The sequence below is a fragment of the Diorhabda carinulata genome, chromosome 7 (assembly GCF_026250575.1).
Source record: "Diorhabda carinulata isolate Delta chromosome 7, icDioCari1.1, whole genome shotgun sequence".
Classification (NCBI taxonomy): Eukaryota; Metazoa; Arthropoda; class Insecta; order Coleoptera; family Chrysomelidae; genus Diorhabda; species Diorhabda carinulata.
In genome coordinates, this window is record NC_079466.1 from 23,055,586 (window position 1) to 23,073,158 (window position 17,573).

General features: G+C 33.6%; 1 protein-coding gene across 5 annotated transcripts in view; it reads right to left on the reverse strand.

The window, feature by feature from the left end:
- Positions 1-17,573, reverse strand: part of LOC130896390 (uncharacterized protein CG43867) — a 291,476-nt gene that overhangs the window by 238,465 nt on the left and 35,438 nt on the right. For all 5 annotated transcript variants that reach the window (XM_057804427.1, XM_057804425.1, XM_057804428.1 and 2 more), the window contains exons 2-3: positions 15,589-16,317; positions 13,793-14,027 (exon numbers count right to left, since the gene is read on the reverse strand). In XM_057804427.1, the coding sequence (XP_057660410.1) occupies positions 13,793-14,027; positions 15,589-15,659 (306 nt within the window). In that variant the 5' untranslated portion in view covers positions 15,660-16,317. The remainder of the gene's footprint in view (positions 1-13,792; positions 14,028-15,588; positions 16,318-17,573) is intronic.

Sequence of the window (17,573 nt, forward strand, 5' to 3'; positions counted from 1 at the left end):
TTGTTCTCGTTTACCAACAAATAAATTGAACCACGTCGATGTTCATCAATAAAATCTGATCATTTTAATCTGCGTCATTTTAGAGTGGATAGCCGTCCACTTTTTCAATTAAACTCCGCAATATGCGAACGTTTTAATAATTTCATTTTATTCAAAACCGAACTGTAGCGATGCGGACGTCCACATGAAATTCAATAACAGTTTCCGAGCAAGTGCTCGGCTCGATTGAAAGGAAACTCGCAGGTCGCTCCTCAATTTTTTAAATTCCACTTTAATATATTCAAATAACTTCCTGGGTTTTTATTTAACATGTAGACTCAGTTTATTTGTTGCACGATCGCTTACCTTTATCAAATTATATACAAAAAAGTTATGAATACATGATATTCTTCACACAAATGTCTGAGGTGGTGCAAACACTCTTTAACATATGTATTTCTAAATATTTAACAGCTTGGAAGAAGAAATACGAAGAAATAGGGATCCAAATCAATGGTGGAATCTGACTATACACCTTTCAGTTTTCAGATGACACAAAACAGAGTACGTTGATATATGGTACGGAAACGTGGAGAAAAAAAAATGGAAACCACGAAAATTGACGCGTTAAGATTAAACAGAACTTGAAAGATAGATCGAGACAAGAAACTACGCAATAAACGTGCAAATTAACCTGAAATATATTAAGAAAAAGTAGTTAAGAATGGATCCCACAGAAGAACAGAAAGTCTTTGCGAACTAGTTTCTGAATATTATTATTCTGGGACTCGAACACCAAAATGTACTAGTTTTGAAATGTCTTCCAGGCTTACGAATAACTATAAATTCATCATCAAAGACTGAAATACAAAAAACAACCTTCAAAATAACAGACATAAATAAGTTTATTGATTTTGGTAGCTATCCAATTGTTTTTTGAATTGAAAATTATTTAGGTTAATACGAATGACGTTAAATTTTGATAGGTTATGTCGTTTATAGAGTTCGATTTTTCTTTAAAAGGTAAACAAGCATGGATTACACTAAGGTTATTCAAATCAGTTTTTTTATTAATACAATGATGATTCTGAGAAATATAATTATTTTCTTTCTAGAATCACGCATTTTTGTAGTTATTTTCAGTTGTTAAAATGAGGGATTCATAATACATAGAATGAACTTCATAGAAAACATGCTCAGCCAACGAGACTTAATCAGGTTATGATTTGCTGCCACTTTTATGAAAGGATCATAAGAAAGAAGAAGCTAAAAATAATAAATAGAAACCTAAATAATTTAAGTAAAATTTATAGCTGTATTTTGTAAATTTGAAGACTGCTACATATTTTTGAGATGAAAAAACTAAGGAAAAATTAATTTTTCTTGTTAAAACCGATTTCTATTTTGATATTCAAATGCAAATTTGCAAATTTTCAGTGGCAAATCATATTTTGATAAAGACCGAAACTAATCGAAGCGTCAAATTTTTGTCTGTCTTTCAAAAATTATAAAAAAAACCAATTTTAACACAGAAGAGATCTAAAATCAAGACGATTCTATTAGAGTAGTGAAATTCTCGTGAAACTTACCATAGACAAAGAACAATACTAGACAACAATCCAAAAACAGCAACCAGAAACCTTCGGAATAATTTAGGCAAAAAAATAACTAACAGATCATACAAATGGAGAGCGTGAGATATTTGGGCATGTATCTATGCAAAATACTAACAGAGAAAACACAAATATTCAATAAGAGAAAACAACTGAGCAACTGGGATTTAGACCACAAGATATTTACTGGGTGATTGGTAGAAAATCACAGTTGTAATTTCCAAAATTTCAATATTCAAGAGTGTTATCCCCATTTGGAAATACGGTTATGAAAAACAGTTATATTAGTTATGAGGATCTACCTCCCAAATATTATATTTCTAATTTCATCGAATCCTCACCATTGATAAAGTTCAAGGCTGCAGTGAAAGTGAAAGATATAGAGACAGGATTAAATCACATCTCAACCTCAACACAACAGGTAAAGTGCGTCATCTAAAAAGCTTCAAACCGACATACTTTTTAACTATTTATTTATTTATAAATGTTTACAAATTTCATAGTATTTCAAAGATAAAATTAATAATATTTTCTCAGTTCCACACCAAAGTCAAGTTTGTACTGAATACACTGTTTACACTACCACTACACTAACACTTTACAATTACACTGGCTGACGCGCGCTTTGATAACCAAATTATCGTCTTCAGAAACTGAAGGCAGTTTACTTTCAGTCTCTGAAGACCAAAGTATCGACTTCAGAGACTGAAGATGGTTTACTTTGAGTCTCTGAAGACTAAGTTATCGTCTTCAGAGGCTGAAGGCAGTAAAGACTGAAGGCAGTTCACTTTCAGTCTCTGAAGACCAAGTTATCGTCTTCAGAAACTGAAGGCAGTTTACTGTGAGTCTCTGAAGACCAAAGTATCGACTTCAGAGACTGAAGATGGTTTACTTTGAGTCTCTGAAGACTAAGTTATCGTCTTCAGAGACTGAAGGCAGTAAAGACTGAAGGCAGTTCACTTTCAGTCTCTGAAGACCAAGTTATCGTCTTCAGAAACTGAAGGCAGTTTACTGTGAGTGTCTGAAGACCAAAGTATCGACTTCAGAGACTGAAGATGGTTTACTTTGAGTCTCTGAAGACTAAGTTATCGTCTTCAGAGACTGAAGGCAGTAAAGACTGAAGGCAGTTCACTTTCAGTCTCTGAAGACCAAGTTATCGTCTTCAGAAACTGAAGGCAGTTTACTGTGAGTCTCTGAAGACCAAAGTATCGACTTCAGAGACTGAAGATGGTTTACTTTGAGTCTCTGAAGACCAAATTATCGTCTTCAGAGACTGAAGGCAATTTACTCAGTGTATTCAACATGAATATCGCCAACGGTTCCAGAAATTCCAACTTAATCAAGTTTGTAAAAGAATATTTTTCAATTCAATCCAATTTCAACATCAACCAGCGCTATCGCCCTGTAAGAGAAGCCCTATGCATACCATTCATTCAACATTCCAATGTTTATTGCATGACGTAGTAAACGATGGCCGTCCAATGTGAACACCGTTATGCATAAGCCAACTTGATTATATTGTCCCTAGCATTATGGACTCGTGTACGTTTCCCCTATTATGACGACAAACAACATCATCCCGGTGTAACGTAGCTAAGGGCAACCTCAAATTTTCGTCCCTTTCGTTAAATTTAATGACGAAAACGAAGTTTAGAACGAATTTTCGAACGTTCTTTTGGTATGATACCTCAGTTAAATCAATTAATTTCGCCTCTGAATAAAATTAATCCTAAATCATCTACATCAAGTGCAAAATGTCAAAGGCTCAATATCAAGCGTCTAAAGTATGTATTTATGTAAAAAATATTTATTATGTGGCGTTTTTTCTCTATTGACAGATAACCAAATTTCCATTTTTATGAAATTGATTGTTTTTGTTGTTGTACCAATTTCTAAATTTCTAAAAATATGCCAATAATACCGTCTTATAGAACCCATGAATCTTGAATACGCGGTTTCGTAAATTTTCCGGGATTTAGCTGGCAATAATTATTGTGACGCTACTTCGGCTACTTCTACTAATTCCGTTGGGGTTAGATAAAACTCGAAATCAGACATTTTTTCTTTATAGTATTGATAATAACTTCTAAACAACCATTTAGTTCATAATTTTGAAAACAAATCTCAAAATTAAATTGACAGCTTTTCGATTACTCTAAAAGTTTCCTTGTCTCTTTAAGTACAACATAATCTACTAATTTTCAAATTCAAATTCTACATCGATAATTTTCCTTTAAAGAAAAAAATGTTTATCATACACGGAAAAAATACTAGACTTTAGCTCTCATTTTTTTGTCAGTACATTTTTCATCTATAATGAATAATTATGTCTTCTTCTTCTTCGTCTTCTTCTTCTTCTTCTTCTTCTCCTTCTTCTTCAAAGTATTGTAGGCATTATTTTCCAGCTTGTCATTCTTCAGATGTTGATGTCCATGAATCCCTTCATCTTTTTGGAGGTCTTCCTAAAGGCTTACGGTGCGATCTTTGCTAATCTTTCTCTGGTCACCATGTCCACGTATCTCCGATAAACCTTTCCTTTCTGGAGTACGTATGGTGGAACTCAATTTGAGCGAATTTTCAAACTACAAAAGAGAGCTGTTAGATGGTTACTCGGACTAAAGAGCAGGACTCACTGCAGGTATTAAATTCGTAAGCACGCTTGTACAATTTCAGAAAGGTCGTTTTAGGCTTTCCAGTTAGGAACGCGGAGCCCGACCTTTACCTACCTACTCCACGTTCAGAATTAGTTCAAGGACTCAATATTTTACAATGAACAAAATGCACAATCACTTGCCAATTATGTTTTTCGTCTGTATATTGAAATTTTACTTTATTAGTTTTTTTAATTATTTTTATGTTTATTTTTTAGTTTTTACAAGCTTCTGTCTACAAATTGTAACACTTTTTTGACAATAAAGCATTTATTTCTTACTGTCAATTGACAAATATACTTATTTCACCATGTCGGGTAGTTGAAAGATATGATTTGGTTGAAAAAAAAAAATGGAAAGTGATAATACAGTAATTTTGCTTTTATACATTTACAAACATTGTTTGGAGGTCAAAATGTGTAATCTAAAGTCACTTTGGTCAATAAAACTTGACTGTACAATACTTATAAACATCCAAATCGTTTTCTTTGACCGATTCCTATGAAAATCCTATAACCTTAATGCTATTTCACATTTTATTACCCTGGAGGAAATCAACTCCCAACCACCTAAAATCAATTGGCCGTTTGCTGAAAATTATTTCATCTACTCATCAAATATTCAAAGCACGATTTTCGTCGCGTATCTGACAAAACTTCAGTGTTCGTGTCCAACTACTACGTCGAGGAAATAGATACCAACCTTATGCAGGGATGGACCTAAGGATAAACGGTCCTTCGAAATAATACATGAAAGTTATAAGTTAATTTGATACTTGATTTTCGGATTGGTAGTACGAATATCACTCATAGTTATTTAATTACTCAAAACGAACCCACAAAAAGCAAAAATTTTAAACCTTTTCAAATATTTGAATGACCTTAACTTACTAACAATAAGGACAAATAGAAAAGAAATACGAGAGTCCCTTTATAAGTTTAGAAATAAAATTAGAAATTATCATAATTAGTTAATCTTATATAAAATGTTGATAGATGACATTTGAAACATGATGGAAAGTAAAAAAACGAATAAAATCCTTAGGAGATCCTGTTAAGAATGAATGGTGATGAAATTTTTCTATAGACAAGAACCTACTAACTACAGAAAGTTAAATCAGCTGGATACAACAATGAAACACGTTACAAAAATAACTACCAAGAAAATTAACTCGATCACAACACTAGAAGACTAATAGCCAGAGGAAATTAGGTCGCGAGATGTCTTCAAAACGTAGTATGGTACATAAGACAAGAAAAGTAAAAGTTTACAATCAGACCTATAATGATATATGGGTGATTCCGTTCTAACTGTGATATTCAATGTCCTGTATTGTTTTTTTGTACTAGTCATTAATTAATAATCAATTAATAAAAATTTTGTGTTAATTGAATAATTCTTAAGATATTTAAACATTATTTTTATACAATATAACTTGCCACTTAAAGAAAACTTATACTACATCACTTGAATGTCAGTACCGTGTCATGTCCATTCCTAGAATTTACCGATAAATTATTAATTTTTTTTGTCGTAACAAATGATTTAAACTAATTACCTTATAAATTCTAATGTTTATGATCAAACTGAGGAAAATTGATGCACTTGTTGTTTAATATCTTAAGTTACCATGTCAGTACCGTGGATAAATGAGTCAGTACCGTGGAACTCAAAATCCGACATTTGTGTCTTGCTCGTGATACTTTGAAGTTGTAGTAAATTCCTCTTAGAGTTTTATTTTTACAGTAAAATAGATGAATAATATGCATAAAAAAGTTAGAAAAGTTAAATTTTAAAATCTTGAAATTTTGAATACAAAAAATCACAGTTAGAACGGAATCACCCATATACATCAGAAACAAGGCCAGGAGCATCAAAAACGAAAAAACTTTTGAAGACCACAGAAATGAGAATTATCAGGCGGATCTAAGCGAAAACATGGGTGTCACAGCGCAAGAAACAACATTATATAAGTCGAGTGATTGAAGATAGCCCAGTATAAATGGCGATTGATGAAGTTTGATGTCGACCACGAAAAGGTCGATAGACCTATCACGAAGAAAGAAGATAACATTGAAGTATTAAAAAGCTTGATATTATGAATTACATATTCCAAATACCATGAAAAGAAAATAAATGATGAATTTAAAAACATATAACATATATGTTATCAAGTTTGAACCGAACTAAACAAAAAAGCAACACATCTCTTAATACAAATATTTATTATTGCCTGGCTTTCCCCGAAGCGGATATTTTGTTTTTAATTTAATTGCCAATTCATAATCTACTTAAAAAATCCATAGTAAATTATAAGGTTTCTTGCTAAATGACTTGAGGCAGGCACCATCTACTGATGGGTTTCCATAGATCACTCTAAGAGGTCTTCTGGCCAGCGTCTTGTTAATCTTTTCTGTTCCATTGGATCAGTGTAAAGCTTGGATATTAGTGAATTTTGGTGGTTTTCGTTGCGGTTTTTATTTCTTATCGCTGATATCTGAATAACTTCATTGATTGTTGGAATACCCAAGTCTGTGTGGTTGCTTATAAACCATGGAGCGAAGTATTTTAGATTGAAAAGTTTGCAGTATCTTGGTGTGTTCGATGGTTTACTGCAACACCATAGCTATATGCCATATGTTCCTATTGGTTTTAGGATGATTTCGTACATAATTAACTGATTTTCCACTGTTAACTGTTAACAAATAAAATTATTTCATCGTTCATAGAACCCCAGACAGCAACATCTACCCGAAGGAAGTCATAGAAACTCCATTGATGTTAACCAATGGTTGTGGTGCTGGTTCCTAGCGTTACATTCTCCATGACTAGCCATTTTTGAGGAGATTTTATTTCGATAGAAATTAAGATCATCCCCTGGTCCAATAGTTGCAGTTTAGAAGTGATATTCGGCGGAAACTAATAGTTTTATTTTGGATAATATTGGAAGATTGTTGTGGATAGTACAATTGTTTAAAAAGAGTGAAATTTTTCATTTTTTTAGTTTCATCTTTACGTTAACTATTGAAAACCAATCCTAAAATAGTTCTGTAATAATAATCTAAACTTTTTTTAAGCGTGATAAGCATTAGGAGAGGATTTGAAATACATACCGGGGTTGTACTTAATTTAATTGAGAAAATTTTTCTTTTTTGGAATTTGTGAGCAATGTTTTTTATACTTGAGTGGACGCGAAGTCTTTTGCGTTTTTTTTTAACAAAGTTTCTTCTACACTATCTCAGCTAAATGACTAGACTTTCTTCCAAAGGAGAAAATTCATCTTTAGTAGCTTTTTTCCTCACTTCAATAGTTTCAGTAGCATAAATCTTCTCCTAATACTTTATTCTTGTTAAAACAGTACTAAGAATAATCTTGAATCCTGTTGGAACAACAATTTTTCAATAAAATCAAATATCAATCGAAATAATAATCGAAACATGAGTTTTATCAAAATTTACGTTTTGTATCTATACGAGTTCAAATTACCGAGAGTTTCGATACGTGAAGGTTTTTTTTTGTTGGGAAATATAATATAAAGAGTTTAAAGAACTTATGACATCTTCGAATTAGAGAGATATTCGAATTATCATTGATTTGGATCGATAAAAATCGACTTTATATACAGACGATTCTATTTAACTCGAAACTCGAGGGACTTGAATTATCGAGTGTTAAAAATATCGAATTGTGCGACATATTTGAGGGGAAAGAAAAAAAACGAATTATTGATTGTTGATAATCGAATACCTATTACTTATAAACTGCTATTCTTAACTATGACAAAAGTTGAGAGGTAGAAACATTTACATATTCATATTGTGCTTGGAATGTGCTTTCGTTTTGTAAGGTGTCTTAAACTGACGTTTCTACCAAAGGTTCTGATGTATCTTTCTCATCTTCATCGTTGATTTTTTCATTTGTATCTTATTTGTATCAGTAATATCTTCATCAACTCGAACAGAGTCAGAAAAACTCACACCGCTGATGTCGACTAGAAGTTTTATTGCTGATTCTTCATTATCCGTGATTATTGAAAGATTTTCTTTCATAAAACCAACAATTTCTCTACGAAATTAAGTATTATAATTATGGATGATCCCTTGGTCCAATGCTTGCAATTTGGAAGTTGTATTCGGCGGAAAGAAGTATAGTTCTACGTAAGAAAATGTAGGAGGACTGTTGTGGACAGTGCAATTATCTAAAATTATCCGTTTTTAACGTTTCACGTCTCCATTAACTGTTAAAAGCCAATTGTTAAAAATTTTGTCGTCATCCAAGAACGATAATCAGAAGGAAATTATTTTACTCCTTTGAAACATCGCGGTTTCATTGTTTTTCCATTCACTAAAGTTTTCTTGATGCGTCCACATTCACTGCAAGTAAAACTCTTCACTATGTTTTTCCCCGTGACGTTTTTCATCGTTAAAAGTAAGCGTCTTCTACGGTAAACGTTATAAAATGTCTTGAGCATCATAGTTTTCAATTAAAGTCTTCAATTTACCGCGCCAATTCGGGCAAACTTCATCATTAAACACCCTTCACTTGTCGCAAACTTTTTGCAGCCTACAATACACGCGAACTCTTTTTCTTTTAAAAGGTTTCCTCTAATAGACACTTTTGTCCTCTAGACTGTCTTAACCAAATGATCAGGCTTTTTTCCGGACGAAGAAATTCACCTTCAGTAGTTCTTTTCCGTACTAGAACAATTCGAGTAGCATAAATTTTTCCCTCGTCCTTTATTATCGTTGAGAGAGCACTCGTTCTACTTTTTCGATTAACTTCTTCTTTTCAGCAATCGTGTGGAAGTGTATGTGAAACCAATCATGACAAAAACACGCCTCGTCTGTGATGATACAAGTTTGTTTAAGTTGGACTTATTTATAAGAGAATAAAGTGACTTATTCTTTACGAATTGTCTAGCGTCTCAACGCCGATAAGTTCCAAGTAACGCGTCTCCGATTTTTTCGTTCGAATTACCAAGTGTATATTTGTTTGAAAATTTTCATTCGTGGTGTCCGAGTTAAAACAGATTCTATTCGTCCGGAAAATTTTCTACAATGTTGGAAACTGTCATTTCAGCGAGTCAAATAGGACCGGAATTGTTAATTGAATAGGGGGACTTGGATTATATTAATAGTACAGTGAAAATGTGAAATGACTTACCGAACCGATGTTTATAAAAAGTTAGAATCAATTTCCTCTAACCTTCTAGAGCAAATACTTTTGTGAAGTATCGTCTCAAATAAATTTTATATGTATACGTATGTATACCCTGTATTTATAACTTTATTGAGTAGATATGAACTTGCTGAATTCACTAATATTTTAACTAATAATAGTTATTTCCAATATTTCAACCCCAAAAGGGGTAGCTTCCCTACACAAAAGCACATCATAGCAGCTATGGTGTGCTTTTATGGGCAGTCTGAATACTCTGATGTACTTTACAACATTAAAGTAAGGTGGCTTAGTGCAAAAAAGGTTTTTGGAAGAGTTTGGGATCTAAAAGACTTTTATGGAAAAAAAGAACTTGATTAGTGTGAACATTTGAAAGATATTACCTAGCATTTGGACTTTTTTTACAGATCTTCTCGGTCACATCAATAGACTGAATCTTATACTTCAGGATAGAAATCAATTAACCTCTAATACTTGGGATCACATCGGTGATTTGAAATTCAATTAAATCTATTTTCCAAACAAGTAGTCACGAATGAGTGTTTTTTCAAGACTGAAAACTATTTCAGTTACGGAAGACAAACTTAAGAGCTATGAGAAAAACGTGAAATGTCTTCATGAAGAAGTTGAACTTCATTCAAAGACTTTAATGTTATCGAACAGGACCTGGACATTTTCAGGATGCTGTCTAATGTGAAGTGTAAATCAGTCAAACCAGAATTGCCACTTGAGCTGATTGAGTAGCAAATTAACTCTGAATTGATGCAATTAGTTCTCAAAGTTCCTAAAATTGAATTGTACAAGGCCCCTGTATAAAAATCGAGTTTCGGAAAACTGAAATCCCTAAAAAAGGTATTTTTTGTCTGACGACGATTTGGCTCCACTTCTGCGAATAAGCTCATCCCAATTTCTACCAAATTACGAACAACTTTTATATAAATAATCAATTTTCGTAACGTATTTCATCAACTTTCTACCATTGTAGCATATATAAATTGTGTGTGATGTGAAAATCAAAAATAAAGTTTATATTTTTTTCCCGCCCACGTATTTTTTTGTTTTATCTGACCCTCCCTCTAAAAATTCTGCCATTATCCCCCTTAGCCCTACATAAACCTTATTTATTGTGCTTTCTCTTCCTTGCTGTTTTCTAATTCAAAACTTGATTAGACTAATAGATTATAATACCTTTATTCACTGTACTATTGATGTTTGACAAAAGGCAAAAAGATAGAGAGGGAGGAAAGGACATTAATAAAATGGTATCCATACATTTGAGTTTAATTTGGAAGGTTCGCAGTTGAATATTACAAGATGGTACTTTAATATGTAGATTTGGAAAAAGTGAGGTTATTAAAGCAATTTCTCATTTGACGAGAAATTTTTAAAAGAGAGTTTTTTCTACAAGAAGTGTTTCTAAAAACATATTGTACCCCTACATTAATATTTGATTATATTCTGCAGAGAAAAATTTACAATATTTGTAACTGTTTATAGTGAAAATTCATAAAAGTGGCATTGAAGGTTTTCGATAGAATATTAGGGTGATTTTTCGATATTAAATTAAAATAAGTAAATATTACAAATCGAATAAATTGTAGTATATTTTGGATAGGTTTGGTCAGGTTGGACATAAAAAGTTTTCGCCAAACTTGTAAAATTTGCTTATTTCATTTTTTCACATAAATTTTGAGGTTTTGTAAAAAAAGTGTGAATACAAAAGTTGTGGTTATTTTCATTACCTAAAACTTTGCCGCTTCGCTTTTTCCATAGGACTTATATTTTTGCCGAGAATCGAAATAAACTGTTTTTACCCGTAAAAACTCACCCCATGTCCTTTCCAGACATTGATCGCCAGTAAATTATTTTTTCTTCCATTTTTGCTTTATTCTCCTCCTTATTCAATGGGTTTCATCCTACTATTATTTCTTTTTTGACTTTTTCTCATTTTCAAAGTCTTCTACCCTGGTTTAATAGGCAATAAAAAATTATCAATTTTTTCTTTGTGGGAAAAATTATGTAATTCGTGATTCTTGCAGAAGAATAAATAAGGAAAGTGAAAAAAAATTGAGTCGCGTCACATTTTTGGGATAAATGTTTTTTTGAAAAATCTCAAGTATTTATGAAACACCAGTTTCATTGTCAGCACTGAGAAGACATGTTTTCTTAGAACGTTTCATATTTCTCCCATTTTCGGAGCCCGGACTGTTTATAATTGAAGACAAAGAATAATCCGCAAGCTGCATTCACCTAAGTGGCGCTCTTCAATTTTGGCTATTCACTTAAAGCACCCAAATAGTTTTCAGTAACTTTGACAAACACCTTCTCTTTGTTTTCATTTAAGGTGGTAATGAATGCCGGATCATCCATTGATTTTTGGACATCAGGTCAAACACACCTTCCATTCTAGCGTCACTCAAAGAAAAAACAGTTCTCGACGGCCATATTGCTCTTACGTGATGTTCATGTCTGTTTCGGCTGTTCCACTTGCATAAAAACCAACAGTATTTCGTGTAACCAAATTGATTGGTCCTGAAACTGAAGCAACAACTTTCAAATCTGCACTGCACTGCATTGGTGTCTTCATTCCTCTGACCTATATTCATAACATCAAGCCCTCAATGTCATTGCAGTACACAAAGTCGTTCTCTTTAGAAAACATCAACATATGAACTGCGACGTTTATGGTACAGACTAACTTTAACTGTTTCAGTATTGAACTTAAAATTTCAGCTTCTTCTTCGGACAAATCCAAATCTCTTATGAGATCATTAAGGTGCGGCTCCATTGAACAAACAATGGGGAAACAAGTTTGTCAAACACGTTGATTAAAGTGCAGTTTTAACAAACATTTCTTATTTCAACAAACAATTGTTTGACAAACATTTTCACCAAACAATTGCGATTCGACATGAAACATTAGTCAGTTAGGTTTTGTCGAAGAATGGGTGATTTCAACCGCCGCCGTCCTCTTGCCTGCATTGCAGCAGCTTATATTAATGGAAAAAGCCTCGTTCTCGTCGATGGTGACGACAATTGTTTTTACGGCGTTATGAATATAGTGGTCATGATTTCCGACATAATTTGACAGCCGGGCGTTTGTTTACAAATGTTACGAGAATGTCAAATGGGGATTTTGAATTGTTAATATCGATGATAGGACCAGTGCTAAGTAAACAAAATACTAATTTGCGCCAAGCAATCAGCGTTCAATATCGTCTGGCTATAACACTTAGGTTTTGGCTTCGTTGATGTATTTATTTAAGGTATCCAAACAAAGCATTTCAAAAATTGTTTCGGAGGTTTGCCTCGCAATGGTAAACTGTTTGAAAGAGTACGTAAAGACACCTTCAGCACCCAGCAAAGTTAATCCACACCAAGGCTTCTTTTTTTCTATGGTCCGGACTTACAATTTGTTGCTAGTAACTTTTTCTCTCGTCTATATTGCACTAGAAGAGTTCCAATCTTTCTTTTAATCTCGGCGACATTATTTACACTTAAATCTTTTATGTTAGGTTCGTAAACGTTAATTAACCTTATCAAATTCTCCTGGCTCCAAAACTCTTTATTCATTTTGCAGAAAAACCACAACACACACTTTTCCACTGAATATTTTTCGATCGATCGATATTGTTCGATCTAGGACGGGAACATTCTAGACAAACAAAAATGGCGCCCCTTTTCCTTCCATATATGAAATGTTGGTTGGGATAGCGTCCACACCGAAAACACCGGCGAACATTGTTTGTCAAACAAAAAAGTTTGTCTAAATTTTCGACAAATGTTTGGCAAACAATGTTTGTCCATTGTTTGCCCAGTGGGGACGCGGCTTTGAGCTCCAATTGTTTGTTCAAATGCGGCGCTTGAGCTGGAGATCCTGTTCCGATTTCCTCGGAATGATATTGGTCAAGCAAAAATAACAGTCGCTTATGTGATTGGTGGATTCGCGCCATAAATCTGGTTTACCTGAAAGCAGTGTTGAATATTGTCCATTGAACCAACCAACTTTTAAACGTGACTTCGGGAAAATAATTGATGGTAACTTACGGAATTTAACGGTAAAGTTAAAATTTGGTAACAAAAACTGATATTTTTCAGTTTACTTTTATAGCTCTACCAATAAAATGCACAACAGATTTAGTTCAATAACTTTGAGTGTTGCCAAATGTAGTCCAAAGACAACATCAAAAATTACCATCAAGGCGTCAACTACAATATCTTGAAATACATACTATTCTCAAAGTTAAAAATTTCCTTTTTATAGCTTGATAAGAATGTCAATTATAATATTGTTACATGCCAACAACTAGAAAGAATCTTCTCGTCTATTTCCACTAATCATTCTTAATATTTTATTTGATATCCACTAACCTTATCTCGAAGCATATCTCTTGTTCGCGTAGCCTGCGTTCTACTCCTGTGCAACTCCAATTGGAGTTCCAGACATCTCTCCTGCCAATTGACACTTCCATTGTTACTGCTACAACTTCCGTGACCACTCGCGTCTACGACTTCGAACGCCGCCAAAGATGGCGGTAACACCGAACTCGCGTCGCGTAATCTACGAGGTAAGAGTCTGGGTGACGAGGGGGTCGAATGCGATAGCCTAGAATAAAACAATTAGGCTAATAAAGAGATAATTAAACGAAAGATAAAACGAAACGTATCAATGAAAACGATAAAGAAGGATTTTCAAACAAAGTTCATTTATCTTTATAACTCGATTATGCTGACTAGACCATACGTATTTTATTGCAAATGGAGAGGAAAAAGTCAAGAGAAGCTCACCCTAATAATATATTGATATTGGTATTGCGGCGGGGCTATCAAAGGGGGAAAGTAAAAAAAGAAATCGGTTTCTATATCGTTTTTGTTTAGCGAGATTTTAATTAAAAAAATATACAATTAGCAATTTTTTTAGAGTTACTGAAAGTAATTATTAGAAACTGATAGTTTCTAACTAAAGGCCGGGATATAGCTAAAATGCATCCTTCTCATCCGACTACGATCATTTGAGTAGTTTAGTTCACACTATGGTACGTAAAACTTACTGACGCTGGAGGGGAAGATTAACCGTAGCGTCATCTCTTGGTTTATTAGCCCAACTAATACGTTTATCTATTTGTCGATAGGTAACACTAGGAGCTATGACATTTGACATAATATAGTGCATGCGTAGTTGATCTGGGGCGGATACCAATCAATAACAACTCAGTTAGAAAGAAGGGTTTTCGTTTTAATTACATACAGAGTTATTTTGATTGTTGAAATGGGTGTATAAAAGTAACAACTATGAATTTCTTTTTTGTGATAACCATGATAAGTTTGAAAAGATAACTGACTTGTTAAATATTATAATAAATAAAGTTTTATTCAATTATCTTTGCGCTGTCGTCTCAATGGACATCTGAATGAAGACGTTAGACTTAGCGGATAATGAGCAGCGTGAAGGACGCAACCTCTATCGACATTGTCTCGAAGTGTGAACTCCCGAGCATTACATCTTGGGAGCGCTTAAGCAGAAGACGAAAATATCTGGATGCTAGAACCATCCAATATTCTGAACTTTCCAAGAAAAGGAAATTTAACAGATTAGCTGTAAGCACTGAGGATCCCTAGTATAATGAAAGTATATCTAAGACCTACTTTCGTATAGTAACTTTTCTAAGCAATTCAATGGAGTTGTATCCACCAAAACGATCGTGATCGAAAAATAAGATAACAGGAAAAGACACTAGTAATGACTTGATTCCATCATGCCTGAGACCTGAAAAGATAGAAAGGCTTCAGGATTAAGTAAATAAAGGGAAAAGATTTATGGTTCTGTTTGATACTCTTAGTGATCTAAGCGAGAATCCTGAAATGAAGTACCTGTTAACAAATGATGGTGAAGGATTCGTGACTGATGTAATCGATATAATTGAAAAGCTAGATAAATTAAATAAGTACTATGGTTCTAATCCAATCAATTCTTAAAAGTGAAATATACCCAAAAACTCTCGATATGCGTCGATTATCCAATTAACATTCATTCAAACTTTTTTTTGTTATTTCTTTTGTCTCGTTTTTTGTATCTTCTACTATCGCTGATTTTATAAGCAATTATCAATGAAGCGATTAACGTAAAGGAGTTTTTGAACAACAAATATTTATAATCGTATACATACCTTGTTAGTTCCCCTAGTCGAGATAACGGATCAAAAACTTGACTCGACCTCCTCGGATTTTCCTCTCCCATTTTGCCTAGTTCTTATTCAAGTTACCTCCATAACATGAACTCATTCGGTAAACTACTTTATTTAAACTATCGAATCATAGGAAAGAGAATGCTTATAAGATAAATTTTTACTTGAAACAACAATGATAATTGTAACGAATAAATATGGATGGAAGTCACAATCACAACCGCGTTTGTATATAAACGAAAACAATGACACGTGCGCCCAAACTTACATCACGATCGTCTTAAGACAGAGTCCCTCTAATAATACTAACGTAGAGTAGTCTGGTGGGCGTTGACCCGCCGTCAACGTAAGTAAGGTCGTTCTATTATTTTACTAAGAAAACAGTTGAACGGCGCTCACTTTTTCATTCATTTCTACGGTACAAGATTCCACTGAATAATCTACTCGAGACTTAATGTTACTTTTCAATTTCCTTTTTATGTCCTTAACAAGATAATTATATTCTACTTGACACGTAATTAAACTATAATTTTATTAACTTCGTTAAGATATAAATAAACGTTTTGTTTGTTAGAAGTAACGAGTGATATATATTTATTAACAATTAGATATATTAATATATTTTTTTTAATTAAATATGATTAGATAATTTCGTAAGTTACGTTTCTTTGGACTTAGAAGACTGCAATGGACGACTAGGAATTGGAAAACCTGTAAAAAATAAAAAAAAAAATGTTAATAAGGTACAAGAAACTGAAACAATTCTCAAGTTTACAAGGACGGTTTCCCCAAACAACTTTCTCAATAAAACAATAATCCCGCAACCTCTGACTGACCGATACCTGAACTAGGGAAATCCAAGATAACCAACCGAAGCTGATGGACTTCCCTGCAGAGAACGACGAATTAGTACAACCAAATTACGGTGGCCGAGGAAGATATACACCAAACGGCCAAAACAACCCCATTCCCTTACATTACTTTTTATGAACGAAGTGCTTCGAGACCTGGATTTCGTTTTCGTTAATCTGGATAATATTTTGATAATGATGCTCAACAACAACAACAACACGTGTTTAAAACCACCAAGAGAGAAAATATCATCGATTACACACACCTACAGACCGCCAAGCAGCTGCGTAAGTCACATAACGTGATGGCAACATCTTCTCAGTGATGACCTTAAACAAAGGTTTAACTCGGAGTTAAATACGAGTTTTAGGAGTTAGCACCTCGAAGATGTAAGTGAATTTTTATGGCCCCGTATCGCTGCTTTTAATCTCCTGTGGAAGCGCTCGATCATCCCGTTGGCTTGTTGATGATATACCGTCGTGTGCAGGTGGTTAGTGCCCATCAACCAGTTAAATGATCGGAATAATTTCAGTCTTCCCAGAAGGCGTAGATTGTTTTTCTCGCTAGCCAGTTGCTATCCCAATTATTGATCAGGTCGGGATATTCTACTAGAGCAATTTAGAACGGTCCATTCTGAATGGTACTAACATTTGTTTGCCGGAAACGTTTGAGAAAATCGGGGAAACCAATTGCAGAAGACCAGTTATTCTCCACCACACTAACCTGCTGGTTATGTTGTCAAATGTATAGCATAGCAATAGCACATTTTTCAGCTTTCAGTAATAGTTTCAATATGACCCACTTTTTTTTTATACTTCTGTATCTGTGTTCACAATATACTATTTCGACTTTGTCTTCATCAGCATTATATGATTTAAATCATTGTTAAAGGCTAATTATATCAAGATTCAAGGTAAAAATGTTTTTTTTTTACTTTATTTTCTGTCAGTTATACATGGGATATAAACACGCGGTATTCGGTTACTCGATATATACGTTTCGTGTTGTTTGGTAATAAGTCCTGAAAAGGGGCACACATTCCTCAACCATTCATATATTTGTGAATTCTACGCGTTAATAAATCCGACGGTCAATGTATAAAAATAATTTTACTT